At 37.0% G+C, this 18605-nt stretch overlaps 1 protein-coding gene across 4 annotated transcripts in view; it reads right to left on the bottom strand.

Annotated features, from left to right (window-relative positions):
* The window catches only part of LOC114314090 (ABC transporter G family member 1), a 33388-nt gene extending 16058 nt beyond the window's left edge, over positions 1-17330 (bottom strand). The window contains exons 1-8 of one of the 4 annotated variants that reach the window (XM_082900124.1): positions 17165-17318; positions 16227-16286; positions 14398-14455; positions 14113-14277; positions 4484-13732; positions 3882-3969; positions 3669-3797; positions 2621-3125 (exon numbers count right to left, since the gene is read on the bottom strand). In XM_082900124.1, the coding sequence (XP_082756250.1) occupies positions 2655-3125; positions 3669-3797; positions 3882-3969; positions 4484-4848 (1053 nt within the window). In that variant the 5' untranslated portion in view covers positions 4849-13732; positions 14113-14277; positions 14398-14455; positions 16227-16286; positions 17165-17318 and the 3' untranslated portion in view covers positions 2621-2654. Of the gene's footprint in view, positions 1-2620; positions 3126-3668; positions 3798-3881; positions 3971-4483; positions 13733-14112; positions 14278-14397; positions 14456-16226; positions 16287-17164 lie in introns of those variants that run through there. The other 3 variants (XM_082900126.1, XM_082900127.1, XM_082900125.1) reach the window with 3 other exon arrangements.
* Between the last annotated feature and the right edge of the window lie 1275 nt (positions 17331-18605).

The following is an 18605-nucleotide window of genomic DNA, read 5'->3' as shown; positions in this document are numbered from 1 at the left end:
GCCCAAAAATAACACTGTTCATAATTTTTCAAAAAAAAAAAAAAACAGGCTGCTGCCCGGACAGTGTAGGCTGTGCCTACACTGTCACAGCCCCAATATGTTACATCAACAGCTAAATTACCATTTTGCTCCTTTATATCAATTTTAAAAATTATAATTTTAGGGATAAATTTGTCATTTTAAATTCAAACATCATTTCAACACATTTTTCAATACAACAACTTAAATAAAATCTATCTCATCTTCCCAAACACAAAAACTAAAATAGCCTACTAAAATAGCCAAAAAGTCAAATAGCCTACTAAAATAGCCACTTCCCAAACGAGGCCCATGTCCCAAAGCAATTTTTCTACTTCCATGTTCATCAACCACACTCAAATCCTTGCAAACATCTAAATTGAACCTTACCAATCCTTCTGTTTGTGGTGACAAAAAAACCTTCTCAAAACCCATTAAGTGCTTTTGAGGTGAATTGTGCACTTTAGAGGGACTAAAAAACAAGAAAACTATCTGGCCTCTGCTCATTTTCCCGGTGTTTCTAACCCTCAAGCGGATGTTAAAGTTCAAATTCCAACAACTCTAAAGTGTGGGAGAAGGTGATGGAACGCCGATTGCAAGATATAACAGAGGTGTCAGAGAATCAACTTAAGTTTATGTCTGGCAGGTCAACAATAGAAGCTATCTATCCTTTGAGGAGAGTAATAGAAAAGTATAGAGAAAAGAAAAGAGACATTCATATGGTGTTTATCGACCTTGAGAAAACATATGATAGAGTGCCTTGGGATATAATGGGTGTTAGAGAAGAAAGGGGTGACAAAAGGTTACATTGATGTGATTAGAGACATGTATGAAGGAGTGGTGACTACTATTAGATCGCCTGCTGGAGAGACAAATGAATTTTCCATCACTGTAGGGTTACACCAAGGATCTACCTTAAGTCTTTATCTTTTTGTTTTAGTTATGGATGAGTTGACGAGAAATATTCAGGATGACGTGCCATGGTGTATGCTTTTTGCAGACGATATCGTGTTAGTGAATGAGACTAGAGAATGAGTAAACGCAAAGTTGGAGATTTGGAGAAAAACTCTTGAATCTAAAGGATTCCGAATAAGTAGAACTAAGGCAGAATACATGGAGTGTAAATTTAGTAACAATAACACTGAAAGCAGAGGAGCAGTAAAGATTGAGAACCAAGAACTGCTCAAGAATGAATATTTTCGTTATTTATGGTCGATTATCACAACAACGGGGGAGATTGATGCGGATGTGGCCCATAGGATTTAGGTGGGATGGTGTAAGTGGAGAAGTGCATCTGGGATCCTGTGCGATAAACGAATACCCACTAAACTAAAAAATAAATTCTATAGAACGACTATTAGACCGGCGATGTTGTATGAGACGGAGTGTTAGGCAACCAAGAAACAACATGTAGATAAGATGAGTATGGCTGTGGTGAGGATGGTAAGGTGGATGTGTGGCAAGACAAGACAAGACAAGACAAAATTAGAAATGAGTGTATTCGGGAATGGGTAGGAGTAACACCGATAAAAGATAAGTTGAAAGAGAATAGATTGCGATGGTTTGGTCATATTCAACGAAGACCAATAGAGGCAGTAGTGAAGAGATGCGATACTGTAACGGTAGATGGAAGTGGTAGGGGACGGGATAAGCCTAGATTAACGTTAGCTAGCGTTGTAAATAGAGACATAGATCTACTTAATTTGACTAACGAAATGGCCTTTGATAGGGCCGCGTGGAGAAGAAGGATTCATATAGCCGACCCCATTTTAAACTGTCGCTGAAAATTAAAAATTAGTGACATTTTTTAATAATGTATGATGAAAAATGTCAGTAATTATTATAGGACCTATTGGACAATAAATCCACTTAGTGGGACCTATACATAAGTCCCCCATAACATAATTGATTATCAACTACTCACAATCTTATGGGGCTCACATGTTTTGAGACTTGTAGATTGTGAGTGATCAGTTTTGTGATCAGTTTCGGTGATATAGGACTCTTTCTTGTTAACAATAAGCATTTTTATATATATAAACTAAAGAAATCATATCACCTTATTACCTTCATTTCCTCTACAAATGAAGGGAACCCCCAATGGCCATGATGGTCACGAATGAAGCTACGAACATGACCATTGAACCTCTTGCCTAATATGCACAAACCCATACATAACAACATTTTGGTGTTACCATCAATTTGAAAAGTTTAAAGAATGCTTTTTGTTGAAGAACAAGCCTCTTTCTGGTCCGTTAATTCGACTGGAGGGTCTAGTTGGGATATTGTGAGCCTATTTCAAGCTTGTCTCAATAAGCTAATCGTTTATCGTATAGGACTCGCCAAACTAGTCATTCAAGTAAAAATAAAATAGATCCAACATCAGTAACTAACCAATGATCAGATCAAATCAATTTGTCTTTAAAAAAATGGACGACGAGTATGATTTTGAAGACAAATGTGGATGGTCTATGTTCAACACATTTGTCTTCAAAATCATATATGTCGTTCATACTTTTTTTAAAGACAAATGTAATCCGATCATTGGCTATTAATGTCCAATTAATTTGATGTTTTGCATAGATGATCTACTAAGCAAATCTTACAAGATGAACAATTTGATCATTGAGATGAAATCAGAATGGACCCACAATCCCCTCAACTGGACATTCTAGTCTGAGAAACTGGACTAATGGACTAAAAATAACTGCTATGCTACAACACACAAAATTTCCCACGACAAAACACAGATGTGAGGCAAATGTGCAGGACCCACATAAAGTAGGATACATGTGGGCCCCACCTTTGGTTTCACATGTATATCCCATTTTGTAAAAATCTCCCGTACACTTGAGCTTTTTTCTAGAGAAAAACCTCTTCTTTTGGTTAAATGTTTGTGACACAAGACTTACATGAATTGAACCATAACTAGGGCCAACATCATAGAACACATTGCCTAAACCTGAACCCAATGCCATGTATATAGCAAGGCGCCACCAGTAATAGCCTGGGTCTCGGTACATGTTAATTAAAGACCTCTCTGTGAGAACAAGGCACTGGGTAAAGAAGTTAGCTTGGCTTCCCTTCTTCTCTATTACTCCTCCATCCTACAATTTTAGAGCAAAAAAGCAGATAGCTAGAAAATTTACTGAGAAGAAATGTGATGTGTGGTATAGATTCAACACTCGTATTATGATACACACACTTGAAATGACACAATTTTTTTCCCGGATATTTTTCTGAGCAAATTTTTTAAGTTCTTAGCTTTAATGTTTTACAAGACCATATCCAATGTAAAAAGTCAAACCACTTTTGTGTTGAGACACAAGCTAAACTTTTCTAGTTGAAAACATAAATAATAGAATTGTTAATTTATCTAACAGCTAAGCACTTATATGCATTAGTGGTTAATAATTTCATTATGGTATCAGAACAAACAATAAATTTTGCATTCAAACCTCACTGCCTATCTGATAATTATAATAGTTGCGGGCACACTTTTTAAAGAAAGTTTGGCCACATGTGAGGGGGTATTGAAGACAGTGTTGAGGTCTCTAATATATTAAACTTTTAGATGATTTAGACTTTATAAATTAATTGTTTTGGTTACTATTGTTCAGCATGTTAATTAAATTCATTTAATTGCTTACTCGTCTACATATCTCAGCTACTTGTCTATAAATCTGCTTGCAAATATCAGATGATTTGTAAGATTCAGCGAGAACATCAATTACTTCCTCAGTTGTCATCTTTCCAGCATCATCACCTTGTTCAATATCCTAAAAATGAATAGTAGTTCCACTTTAATTACAATTTAAAGAAACATAATCTTCAAAATAACATCTAAACAGTTCAATACTTGCCTCATCAAAGTCTGTGTTGATTTTTCTCAAATAGTGATCAGCTGGATTTTGGAGCATTGGGCATGGAAAACCATTCATTGCAAAAACCAAATTTTAGATCAAAAGCAGTAGGAGTCAATAGGCATTTCTTTTTTCATAATAATAGGTTAATTTTAAACAACCATCTAAATTAATTGAAAAAAAAAAACAAAAAACAAAATAAAATAAAGCCGTGGTCCCTAATTTATGTGTTTTATGTCACTTTGTTCCGCAAAAAATTATTTTGTCAATTTCGTCTCTAAACAATATAAGATGATTTGTCTTCTTCATCAATGTTTAGGAATGAAATTGACAAAATTGAAATTCTAGAGAGCAAAATAATACAAAACATATATTTTATAGACCATAAGTATATATATTTTTTGTCATTTTATTAAAAGCAATGCTATACATATAGATACAAAAATGTAGTATAGAATGAAGCAAAAATTCTATATGTTTAGCATTTTCTTTCAGTTAATAATTTAGACGGTAATTTCAAATTAGATTAGCAAAGCTACAAACTTCAATGGCAATATTGACGAAATTGAAACTCAGAGGAGAAGATATTGTAAAAGTATACCTGATTTGCTGCACAAGGGGAACCAAAGTATATTGTTTGGCCCAAAGAGAGGAGGCAAAGGTTGTGAAAGAGACCAAACACTTCACTGCTAGGTTGATGGATGAAAGCTATCACTGTCATCCTATCTTGCTTGGCAAGTTTCACAATTCTGCTCATGACATAGCATGACGCGGTGATATCAAGCCCACTTGTCGGCTCGTCAAGAAAGAGAAGTTTCGGGCGTGTTAAAATCTCTATGCAAATGCTCACTTTCCTCTTCTGGCCTTTGTTGCCCCAACCTCCTATTCTTGTGTTCATGGAGTCTTGAAACCCCATCTCTCTTATTGTTGTGTTCTCAACTCTCTCTTTTTTCTCAACTTTGGGCATTGAGTTGGGAAGTTGGAGCTGAGCTGAGTAGTACACGGCTTCCTTGACTATTAGCGTCCATGTTAGAATGTCATCTTACATCTAGGGATGGAAATTTGAACCCGGCTCGACGGGGACCCAGACCGCCCCCATCCTGTTAAGTCGGATTTTTCCCAAAAATTATCCTCATAGGGTCGGGGCTGGTATTGAAAAATAGATCCCCGAAGACTTTCGGGCCGGGAACGAGGATAGGTTCCCTCACCCCGCCCCAAATAATCCCCATATATATATATGTTGTTTTTCCTATTCACTCATTCACTTCTCTTCTCTCTCTCTCTCTCTCTCTCTCTCTCTCTCTCATCCACTGAGCCAAACCTCTTTCACTAAGATCGTTTCCTCTCTCAACATCACTTGCCGCCATCTCCATCATCATCGCCAACCTCCGGTACGCATTCCTCCACTAAGCAAATCGGACGGTGGCGGTGAAGGGGACGAGATCCATGCGATGACATCCTCTCTCTCTTCCATTTCTGATATGGCTCTCTCTCTTCTCTCTCATCTTTGTCTTCTCCGAACTGGCGTGTTCATGGGCACGAAAGTGCTTGTTCGGTTGTCCCTTGGAATTGAGGGGCCAAAGGAAGTTGCAATGAGGCTTGTAGTTAGATCTGAGGATGAATCTATCATTGATGCTATTGATGGACCAAAGGAAGTTGCAATAAAGCTTGTTGTTGGTCATAAATGTGAAATTATTTTGATTATTATTGTTGTTGTTGTTATTGTGGTAGATCTAGATCCATGGAGATCTCACTCTCCCCTCTGTTCCTGCTGGTTTTTTTTTTTTTTTTTTGCCCGGGAAATTTTTGGGGTCGGCAACACCCGATCCCCATACAGATTTTTTACAAGATTTTCTTAGACACAAATGCAAGGATTTCATCTATATTTATTATGTATAGCATTATAAATAAATGGGTAGTGAAAAGGTTATAATTTCAACCCCCTATTAATGTGGGTGCCATTATTGTTGTTTCTAAGGAAAATAATAATAATAATAATAATAATAATAATTTCAATTGTATATAATGTTATTCTTTTTTCTCTTTATGACAGTTTTTATTTTACTACTAGATAGGGAAGAGATTAATTCAAGACATGAAAACACTTACCTTTAATTGATTTAGGCATATGTGATGCAAGTAGGGATGGCAATGGGCCGGGGCGGGGCTCGATGATCACACTTCTCGTCCCCAATCCCCGATGGTGAAAATTTCCCCGTCCCCAGCTCCGATCCCCGACGGGGAACCTATCACCGTCCCCGCCCCCATCCCCTAACGGGGATCGGGTTTCCCCGACCCCAAAAATTCCCTGGGCAAAAAAAAGAAAAGAAAAGAAAAGAAAACAGCGAGAACAGAGGGGAGAGTGAGATCTCCATGGATCTAAATCTACCACAATAACAACAACAATAATAATCTAACAATAACAACAATAATAATCAAAATAATTTCACATTTATGACCAACAGTAAGCTTCATTGCAACTTCCTTTGGCCCATCAATTCCAAAGGGCAATCGAACAAGCACTTTCGTGCCCATGAACAGACCAGATCGGAGAAGACAAAGATGAGAGAGAAGAGAGAGAGCCATATTGGAAATGGAAGAGAGAGAGGGCGTCATCGCATGGATCTCGTCACCTCCATCGCCACCGTCTAATTTGCTTAGTGGAGGAATGCATACCGGAGGTCGGCGGTGATGATGGAGATGGCGGCGATGATGGAGATGGCAGCAAATGATGTTGAGGAGAGAAGAGATCTTAGTGAAAGAGATTTGGCTCGGTGGATGAGAGAGAGAGAGAGAGAGAGAGAGAGAGAGAGAAGAAAAGAGAAGTGAGTGAATAGGAAAAACAACATATATATATACAGGAAAATGAGTGAGACCCTTTTTTTAGAGGGCCCCCACAACCCTCAAAGTGATCCACACCACTCATGATGTGTGAGGCCCACACCATGAGTGGTGTGGATCACTTTGGGGGTTGTGGGGGTTTTCGAAAAAGAGGGTCTCTATCATTGTTGATATATATGGGGATTCGAGGATTATTCGGGATGGGGCTCGGGCAGGAATGGGAGAATAGGGGTGTAATCGAGCCAAGCCGAGTCGAGTTTATCAATGTTCGAGCTCGGCTCGATTTATTTTGAAGATGTTCGAGCTCAGCTCGAGCTTGAAGCGAGCCTAAATATGTCAGCTAGAGCTCGGCTCGCATAAAATTTGTCGAACTCGAGCTCGGCTCGTTATGGCTCGTTAGACAAGTGAAACTCGTGGAAGACTTGGAGCCTACTACACATAAATAGAGATCTCTTTACCTTGAACGAATTGTGTAAACAATGTGGGACAAAAATGGTTTGAAATATGATAATAGTATATGACAGAAAAATTGATAGTAAAAGTTGTACATTTCCTCAATAAAGGTAGATAAGACTTTTATAGTAGAAATTAGTTAATGTTGGATTTGAAATTAGATAGAAAACTCTAGTGACAAGAAAACATAAGCAAAAGCATTCAAAAAAAGAAATGAGAGAGATAGGAGAGAGAGAGTTTTGACTTTGTTCTTTCAACTAGTTAGTTTTCTTAAATTTCTACAATATCTGAATGTTTATTTTTGTTGATTTATTATGATTTGTTTTTCCCCCCTCTCTTCTTCTAATAAGGAGCACATTCGTCCTATCTGTTGTTGCAGAGAGGTTAGGGTCCAAGACAAGACAAACTAGAGAGGTTCTAATTAACAGTCGTAAATAGCAACTTGCTTACGGGACCTCGGTATGAAAATAGACACTTTTTTCTCAACTGACTTATAGCTAGCTAGCCATATTGGAGCCTTAGTTTCTTTAACACTGTAGACACCCCATTTTTGACCGCCCTTAAGACTTGGGCGCCACTGAAGTGATGCTGTTCAATCGATCAATTTCTTCAAGGGGAAGCTCTAATCCCAACCTAACACCCTTTTTTTGGACCAAAACTATTTGACCTTAAAACCCTCTCTTTCAAAATATTTTTGAAAATGCTTCTACGATGTTCCGAGGCTTGCATTTCGTTAAAAATTACACTTTTCGGTAAATCGAGCAAGGAGAAAATGGAGATAAATGGAAAAGAGGTGAACTCTTTCAAAAAACTTTCAAAACATCTTATTTATGGGTTTGGAGTTGAAGAAAATAGGTAAGGAGGGAAGAAAACCCGTCAGGGGAGAAGTTAGGTATCAATCCGTTAGGATAAAACTGAGCAGCTTTCACCAAAATAGGCATATCTCTTTGCACACTTAGAATTTAGATGTGAGGCCATTTTCATTGGAAAGTAGACTTCTGGAGCTTCAATTTAGACTCAAGAATGACCTAGAACCGAGTCCAGGTGAAGGAGATATGCTCGTTTGAAGTTGGGCCTGGAGAGCAGATTTTTGTGGATGGCAAACCCACACTAGTGGACAGAAACCCCCATCTGTGGCCGGCCGGCCACCACTTCTGGCTTGTCGGCCACTGGTAAATTTTGGCCTTTTTGACCCTTTTGACCCCCCTAGGACTTGCCGGCCACTAGTGCTTGCGCCGGCCACAAATAGTGGACGGCTGGCCATATTAGTGGCCCGTCGGCCACCAGTTTCAAAAAATCAGACTTTTGCAGATCTTTTGTGCCAGCTGTTTCCACCAAAGCTCCACCTGTCTTTTATTAGATATTTCAACCAAGCCTCTTGTTTTCTATATATAAAGGACCTCTCCTCTTGGTTTTAAGGTTAGAAAAGTTTGAGAGCTAGAATTCTCTCTAAAATTCTCTCTCTGCAATTTCTCTCTCTACAATTCTCTCTCTCTTTTGCAACTTGCATATCCTTTGCCTAAACCCTCTAAACCTAACCTAGAGAGCTTCTTGCTGAGGTGATTTGAGTTTGAATTTGAGCTTTTAAAGCGCTTGAGAGTGTGCAATTGATGATTTGTGAACAAAAGAGTGTATTTCTCTTCAAGAAGTATAAGACTTGCCTTTTAAACTTGCTTTGCACACTTGTTTTTCCATCTTTTTCCCACTGTTTTTGGGTTATTTTTGGACTGTAAAAACTCTATTTTTGTGGGCTGAAATTGGTTGTTTGAGGCCATTAAAGGTTAGGGGGGTCGTTCACCCTTCTTTATTCCTTACTTGTAAGGCCTCTCCACCTTTGTTTCCCACTTTCAAATCAACTTTTTTTGGGCTTTTAAACACTGAATTTCAGAGTATTTTCAGTGGCTAAAATCATATTTTGAGGTTCAAACTTGGAGAGGTTAGCCTCCCCTCCTTGTGTCTTGCTTGCATGCCTATGTAGCTCTATATGTTAGCTTCATTTTCTAACCTTTTGAAGCTTAGATCCAGCATGTTTTAGCCTTTATTTTAGACTGCTTTAACTCTATTTTGGATTATTTGGGTCAGTTGAGTCTTGTTTTACATAGTTGTAGTGTAATAGTCCTCACAAGTTTGGTGTTTTAGGGTCTTAGCACCTCTCGTTTGAGTTGATGACATGCTTTAGTGTTGTTTTGCATTCCATTTCAGCACCTAAATCTCTATAACCTCCCTCTTTGCTTTACTCTTTCATTTGCTTTTGAGGGTTGTCTCAAACTTGGGATCATTTAAGCTTGAGATTGAGGTCATGCTTAATGGTTTAATCCTCTTTGAGGGTTCATTATCAACAGCACGATCTCACTCTTGCCTTACATTGCCCCTTGGTTGATACTTTTCTCACCTTAGAGGACACTCACCAATGGACTAATCGATTAAGGAATGATTTGGTAATTAAAATATGTAAACAAAAGCTGAAAATAAAAGTGTGCAAGATAAGCATTTTGGTTGTTTTTTGCATGTGTTCAAATCGGACGTTAATTTGAACACAAGGAAAATAAGACATTTCATACTCACAAGTGATAAAATGTGCCATTTTCCTAGGTCTCTATTGCCCTTGATCATGCATGATAGGGTGATGGCTTTTGGGTCTTGTTTTTACACCCATTAAAATTGTACATTTTGGTTCTTTGGCCATCATGCATGGAAATTGCTTGATTGGTGGTTTTGGAGCTAAGTGTACCACTTCTTGGAGATGTTTTAGTGATAAGTAAGTAGCACATGGCACACACAACTTGTGAGACCACCCCTTTCTTGCTTTGTTTTGTCCTCTATTGCAGTAGGGAGGAACTCACCAGCAGTGGCCGGTAGCCCCTCATCAGTGGCCGGCAAACCCCTCAATTTGGCCGGCGAACCCTCTCTAGTGGCCAGCCGGCCACCAGTGAAAGTCAGCATTGTGCTTTAGAAGCACAGCAATGTTGATCTGGAGAAGGAAAAACATAGCAGAGTTATGCAACAACGGCAAGCAGTGGCAAACGGTGGGTGCTCTTCGGGTGGAACAACCGAACATGCATGCTTCCCTCGTTTCCCGAGGCCATTTAGTTAATTTGCTTAGTTAATTAGTTGTAGCTAATTCATGCAAATGTTGTAATTATTTAAGTAGATTCGTTAACTAATTCATGTTGTAATTAATTAGCTTAATTGCTTTGTAAATTAATTAGTTAATGTACTTAGCTAATTAGTTTTGCGTTGTAAATTAAATTAATTAGCTTAGTTGCTTAGTTAATTATTTAATTGTGTTGAAATTTTTAATTAGCTTAGAGTAGTTAGTTAGTTATTTCATTTGGTTTTATAATAGTTAGTTTATTTGGACATTCGGATTTTGATTTGGACCCTCCTTCGAGAGGGCGTAATGTTGTAATAAGTGTGCATGCGTGTGTGTATGTTTTCCAACCTCACATCTTTCTCCTTTTTATTTACTAGCTTTTGATGGTTAGATTAGGGATCACGTTTCAATTAACATACCTTATGTTCGCATGTTTGCATCCATTCATTCGTATTGTATGCACTAAGGCTCAGTGCATCATTCAAACTTCATTGTTATTTCAATACTTTGATAAATACGTGTTTAGATCGCATGTTTAGAAGTGATTCACATGCCATCATTAGTAGCCGAGCCTACTTAGTCGCATATCGCATGCGTTGCATTAGGCATTGTTGTATAGTTAGGAATCATACATTTTTCTAACAGGTTTCTTTTTTTGCTTGGAGTACTAGGTGAGCTTTTACGCTTTAACATCTTGCATAGAGTGTGAATGTTACCACGTCTAGAATGATTGCCATGAGGCTAAATGCTTAAGTGTTTAACTGTTTGAATGCATGTGGATGAAGGCTGCTTGTTTGAATTGGAACCAAGTTGATCAAATGTACGTTTTAAGCCCACTTTGTTGAGTGGCAAATTCAAATCATTTGTAAGCCCACTTCGTTGAGTGGCAAATCCAAACTTTGAGTAAGCCCATTTTGAAGTGGCATCTTTCAAACCATTTTCAAAAACAAACATGCGATCGAGTGTTCCAATTTGAGCAAGTTAGTCTATACCTTATGTGCCCATCACATAATAATGTAGCCTAGTAATTGGACAAGAGCGTATAATGTGGATTAAGAATCACAATCATGATTAGTAGAGGCCGATCTTCGGATCGGGCGAGCAGGGGTGCTAAAATCATGACCTTTCCCTCTCATACCTAAGTTCCCGAGCCGAGACAACTTTGGTAATGACGGATAAGTGGCCTTTGGCGCAAGTCCCGGGTTTCCTAGATTTCCCAGAAATAAAATATTTAGGTGACGACTTTGTATCTGGTAAAGCAGTTCATGTTTGGTAATTTTGATTTAAAATCAATTTTTAAAAATGATTTGTCAGATTTGGACTTATTTGTGTTTTCTATTTCACATTATACTTTGTGGAATCAAATTCAGCACCGCAAGAGTTTGACACTATAGGGCTTCTTGTCCTTCTAAAAGGGGGTGACGGAAAGTCGAGCTATAAACATTGTGGAAAATTTTATTGGGGTCTTGCATTCCCTCCCCTATATCCTCACTAAGGATAGCTCGGAGGGTGCAACCAATCATGTTAGTAAAATATCAATTAACTAAACACTAATGTCACGTATCTTGAAAAATACTCAGAATTTAAAAGGTGTTGATATAGTTCATGTTGAGTGTGACTCACATTACACCAAAGTTTAATTTATATCATAATTTTGGGCTCATTTCTAAATACATAACATTAGTGTTAACCAAAAGTAACATATTGAATCTTCCTTTTCGGAGCTTTGGACTGTTCAACTAGTTGGAGGTGTTTAAAAGAGGGTTGTTGCCCATAGGGCAGGGGGTCAGAAAAATTTGGACACATCATTAATTTAGCAATGTTACGTATTGAGAAAAAATATACACTTAAAGTGCTTAGAAAATGAAATATTTGGACATGATTCAGTTTAGGTATGACTAGATTTGATTCTACATCATACACAACATTTTTGGGTTTGTAGCTTTTTCCTTATTAATTTTTATAATTGGTATCTAAATGTAATCCTTAGGACTTTTTAAAGTTTGGATTTTGGAAACTAGATCGCAATACAAACTAAGTTAACCAAAACTTCTAAGTACATAAATAATAATTAAATCACAAAAAATAATTGAAATATTCACAAATGTGACACATAACCCACAAACTGGTCAAAGTATGAAGGTGCAATATATTACTACCATACACATCACACACTAGAGCATAACACACCTTATAGTACTTTCATGTTGAGTGGCCCCCACAAATGTGTCACGTGACAAACATGAATTTTTGCAACAAATACATATCAATGGCAACAATGTCCTTTCACAACGGATAGGAACAAACGGAACATTAAAAAGTATATGTTTTTTATTGGTTCCGCAAATCACGTCCCAGTACAGAAAGGGTACAAACGTCCACATAGTCAAATTAAAAATGGAAAATAAAATCACAATGGACCAAATCTCCCCACTGGCAGGACTAAATGGAGCAAAAGAATAAAAGTGGGACTGATTGGTATAACAGTTTGTGAAGTAGGATTTATTGGTAAATAATCCAAAAGAATATGAGTTAGATGGAATAAAACTCTTAGAAAGGGGATTTATCAAAAAAGCTTCCATAAATTTTTAATAATATATTAGAAACATGATTGTTAGTCTTATGATTCACAATTCGATACGAGTTTTCCAACCAAAACGATTTGATCAATGTTGTTGATTGAATCTTAAATTGAGTGCAGCTCTATTTGCATAATACATAAAATGAGGTTCCTTTTGAACCCCCCCCCCCCCCCCAAAAAAAAAAAAAAACAAAACAAAACAAAACAAAACAAAAAAAAAAAAAAATCAAAAGAAAAGAAAAGAAAGAAAGATCAATTAGTTATATTAATACACATGCTTTAATATGTATATACATATATACAATTTAGTTATATAAATATTTATTTTACTTTAAATATTACGTGTATTATATATATACAAAACTATATATTATGCCAAATAAATAATTTTAGCAAAACCAATCACAATAAATTATTATCACCCCAATTTAAATGTTTTAGCTATATTCAATATTTGGAAATTGAACTTAAATAATGCAGAGCACCAACCAAACACCTTGACCCCTCACACTGAAAAGTAAATAGAAATCAGGCAGCAAAATGAAAATTCCACCTCCCCTTTAGCTTTGTGTTTAATAACTAAAAAGGCAGGAAACAAGCGACTCTTACCAGATTTTGTAGTAAAGGTCCGGCGGTATGTGTCGACATATTTTCGGACATCATCCTCCTTGTAGAGGTTGAAGAGCTTCTGAATCTTTGATGCCCTCTTTGGACCTCTCATCCTGGGTTTCTCTACATCAGTTAATCCAGGCAGATCATTCTCACCCTTCTTCACTATAACCAAGTTCAAAACAGAGAGGTCCTGGCTGACGATGCACCCCCGAACAGATTTCCTCCTCCGCTGTCCTTTGCTCCTTCCATAACCACAAAAACATGCAGTGCCTGTCCAAATAAACATGACATGAAATCAACTTGATAGAGCAAATGCTGCATTTGAATACACGCTTATAGCTCAAATAAAAAAACGCTTTTGAAGTCCCAAACCACCATAAGTTATGATGAATAAAGCCACAACAACCAAAATAAGAAAAAAAAATCAATTCACGCATTTTGTGGCAGAAAATCAACCATGACAATGCAGTCATTACTTTTGCTAAGAAGGATTTCCAGCACGACTAATGATAAAAAAAATAAATAAATAAAGATAAAAATAAAAGACATCACCGGTATATTGTATAATCACTAAGTCAGTAGGTACAAATTGCAATTACTACATCTGATTAAACAAAGTGCCAAAATGCAATGTGGTGTCCAAATCCTACCTCAATGAATTTGGCCAGCTCACTTTAAGACACAAAAAAAGGCCCAATTCACCCGCCTCTATGAAGCAAGAGACGAACACGACCAAGAGTCAGTACTCCCTGTTTCATGGGGAATCCTTGCTTGTCACAGCCACCCATGATCTTGAAAACATAACCCTTGAACTCCTATTGAAAACATATAACAAGGAAAGAAAAAATCAATAAAAACCCATCTTTTCAGCATGTAAACATATTGCTGATGATAATTTTTTTTAAGCATATGAAAGAAGATTATCAATAACATACCTCACCAAGCGAATCACCACTGACCTCTTGTGAGATCCTCTTGTCAAAGAAGGCCCAGCTGTTCATTACAAAGTCAGTCAACTATTTATTTTTATTTTTTTTGATAAATAAGTTAGTCAACTATTGTTTGCTAGGAAGCACGGATACGTATACCGGATACGGGTACGATACGATACGGATGCGGTGATACGGTAAAATTTGAAAAACTAGGATACGGGTACGGCGAGGATACGTTCATAAAAAATATTATTTTTCTAATTTTTAGTAATGTAAACCAAACCAAACCAAACCAAACCAAACAAAGCCTTAAGTCCCATCAAATGGAGTCGGCTACATAAATCTTTCTTCTCCACGCGGCCCTATCAAAGGCCATTTCATTAGTCAAATTAAGTAGATTCATATCTCTATTTATAACGCTAGTCAACATTAATCTAGGCCTACCCCGTCCCCTAACACTTCCATCTACCGTTACAACATCGCATCTCTTCAGTAATGCCTCTGTTGGTCTCCGTTGAACATGACCAAACCATCTCAAACGATTCTCTCTCAATTTATCTTCTATCGGTGCTACTCCTACCCATTCCCGAATACACTCATTCCTAATCCTGTCCTGCCTAGTCTTACCACACATCCACCTTAGCATCTTCATCTCAGCCACACTCATCTTATCTACATGTTGTTTCTTGGTTGCCCAACACTCCGTCCCATACAACATAGTTGGTCTAATAGCCGTTCTATAAAACTTACCTTTTAGTCTAGTGGATATTCGTTTATCGCACAATACCCCAGACGCACTTCTCCACTTACACCATCTCGCCTTAATCCTATGGGCCACATCTGCATCAATCTCTCCCGCTGTTGTGATAATCGACCCTAAATAACGAAAATGTTCACTCTTAGGCAGTTCTTGGTTCTCAATCTTCACTTCTCCTCTGCTTTCATTGTTACTATTACTAAATTTACACTCCATGTACTCTGTCTTAGTTCTGCTTATCCGAAATCCTTTAGATTCAAGAGCTTTTCTCCAAATCTCCAACTTTGTATTAACTCCTTCTCTAGTCTCATTCACTAACACAATATCGTCTGTAAAAAGCATACACCATGACACGTCATCCTGAATATTTATTGTCAACTCATCCATAACTAAAGCAAAAAGATAAGGACTTAAGGTAGATCCTTGGTGTAACCCTACATTGATAGGAAATTCATTTGTTTCTCCAGCTGGCGATTTAATAGTGGTCACCACCCCTTCATACATGTCCCTAATCACGTCAATGTAGCCTTTTGTCACCCCTTTTTTCTCTAACGCCCACCATATTATATCTCGGGGCACTCTGTCATATGCTTTCTCAAGGTCGATAAACACCATATGAATGTCTCTTTTCTTTTCTTTATACTTTTCTATTACTCTCCTCAAAAGATAGATCGCTTCCATTGTTGACCTATCAGGCATAAACCCAAATTGATTCTCTGACACCTCTGTTATATCTCGCAATCGGCGTTCCATCACCCTCTCCCACACTTTCATTATATGACACATTAGCTTAATTCCTCTATAGTTGTTACAATTCTGGACATCACCTTTATTCTTATAGATTGGCACTAAAACACTCTTCCTCCACTCATCTGGCATGTTCCTAGTCAACAAAATTTTGCTAAACAACCTAGTAAACCAAGCAACTCCCTTTTTACCCAAACACTTTTGGCATGAACATTAAAAAAAAATTCGGCAATTCAATTAAATTCAAGGCTCACTAAGCAATTCAATTCAATTCAGCAATTCAATTCACTAAGCTAAGCAATTCAATTCAGCAATTCAAAAAAAATACCTCACAAGGCTCCTTGATGTTGTCTTTTGAGAAAATAAAAAGTGGGTAATAGTAGCTTAGCTGCAAAAAAATAAATAAATAAATAAAAACAAAAGAAATTCAAAGGGGACGAACATTATAACGTGAGTCGTTTGGAAACAGGCTTTTTTAGTAACTTTTTGACTTTTTGGCTAAAATATGATGTAAAAAAAGTTAGTATATTTGGGATAACTTTTTGGCTTTTTACGAAAAGATGTACAAAAAGTAGAAAGAAAAGTGAACCTTTGACTTTTTTGTATAGGTTGTTGGTTTTTTTGGCTAAAATAGTAACTTTTTGGCTTTTTGGCTAATTTAGCCACTTGCCAAACGAGGCATATTCAATTCTATTTTTATTTTATTTTTTTAAATTCAAAACTAAACGAAATCCAAAATAAAACCAGACAGAAGTAATTGATTGGTATTAGTTATCCCTTAATTAGTGAGAAATTTCAATCAATAAATTATTTAAGCATTGAAAAAGACATAGCAGCATCCAAACAAGGAGAAACTATTCAATGCTCTTAAAAAGCCACAAATTTATGCATCCAGATGAAAGGTTAAAACAATAATAATATAAATAGAAAACAAGGAATGTGCAATTTTTATGAAAAAATCATAATGGATGATAACAAAATCAATCAGAACTTTCTTAATCCAAGAGAACAATGAGAGATCTAAAGACAGGAAGCTCACACACACACACACATATATATATAAGAAAAAGAGGGATGTAAGAGAGAGAGAGAGAGCAAGAAAAAGGGTACTTTTGGTACCAACGACTCAGACAGAGAGGGATCGAGAGAGAGAGAGAGAGAGCATCGAACTGGATTGACTAGAAAAACAGCAGAGAAAGAGCGAGAGAGAGGGATCGAGAGAGAGAAAGAGAGTAAGAGAAAGAGTGAGAGTGTGAGAGGACGAACCTTGTTGAACCACGACGACGACGACTCAGACAGAGACGACGACTCAGACAGAGACGACGACGGCTGCTGTTCGCAAATCGTGATTTGTTGGTGATGTTCGCGATAGAGAGAGGCTGCGGCTGGGCTAATGTTTGTTTGCCATTTTGTTTTCTTTTTTGTTTTATTTGAGATAAGTTTTGTTATTTTACAGATTGACCTCATTATAAATTTTTTAAATTATAAATTTCGCCCAGCCGTATCCCCAAAATATCTCAAGCGTATCCTTGAAGTATCATCGCTTGTCCCAAACGTATCTGAAATTCAAATAATTAAAAAAAAATGAGATACTTCTTTCCCGTATTTGATATGTATCTCGCCGTATCAAACGCGTATCCAAATCCGATACGCATCTGATATGCGTACGGGGGCCATTTCGAAATATCTGTGCTTCCTAGATTGTTTGTTTCTCAGATATGCAAGCTGAACAGAATGTTTGTCTTGAAAGTCTAAAGAAGATGAAACATAAGCTTCCAAAACATCAATTCTCTTTTTGGATTAAGTCTATGTTGCAAAAATCTAGTTACAATATGTATCATCCATACAGCAAGTAGTACCCAACAATATTAAACCCATAACGTGACCTTTAAAATGCTTTTTGTTGGCATTTCATTCAAGATGAAAATACATCTTTACCTTTCATTGTTTGGAAGAATACAATATGCAAAACAAATAAGGAAAAGAAGCATAAGCATCAAGATTAATCATTGACCATTGCAGCCTCTAGTAACATACTTGACAAATGACTGCAAAATCCAGCATATTACAGATACAAAAAATATGTTTTTCTTATCCACTAAGAACGGAGATAAAAATTGCATAACATACAGAACGTGAAACCCCTCCATTATATATTTAGCCAGCAAAAAAAATATTGCATATATATTATATTCTAAGACTTCATTTGGCTGTGGCTTAAAAGCCAACTTTATTGGCTAAAAAAGTCCATTTTGCTAAAAATGTCTTAGGTCATTTAGCAAACCCATCTCTCGCCAAAAAGCCTACTTTTAACCACACTTAAAACTCTAAAAAGCTATTAGAAAGCCAAAAAAAATACTAGAAATATGCCAACAAACTAGCATTTTAGCATTAGTTTTTTTTGTTTTTGGTTTTGTAAGCTTATTTTCAGTGAATATGCTAGCTTTTCAACTAACTCCAAAGGAATACTTTTTTTGGGGGTGAATATCTCCAAAATATTGATACTTTAGTATTCCTTTTTGGCTCCAAAGGAAAACTAGTATCAGTATCTTAACTTAGTAATTATCAAAAATCACAGGACTATATACATGGGCCGGGCGGACTTGTGCTGGGCCCCCACTGACCTTCTAAAAAGTAGCCATTCAATATTGTTGTTGCTTATTTGACACTGAACTACTACTGTGTTGCATTTGCTTGGGCAACATTA

This window comes from Camellia sinensis, chromosome 12 (assembly GCF_055761805.1).
Source record: "Camellia sinensis isolate YWXY chromosome 12, ASM5576180v1, whole genome shotgun sequence".
NCBI lineage: Eukaryota > Viridiplantae > Streptophyta > Magnoliopsida > Ericales > Theaceae > Camellia > Camellia sinensis.
The sequence above is the reverse complement of the archived record's forward strand: the minus strand, read 5'-3'. Positions and strand labels throughout refer to the sequence as shown.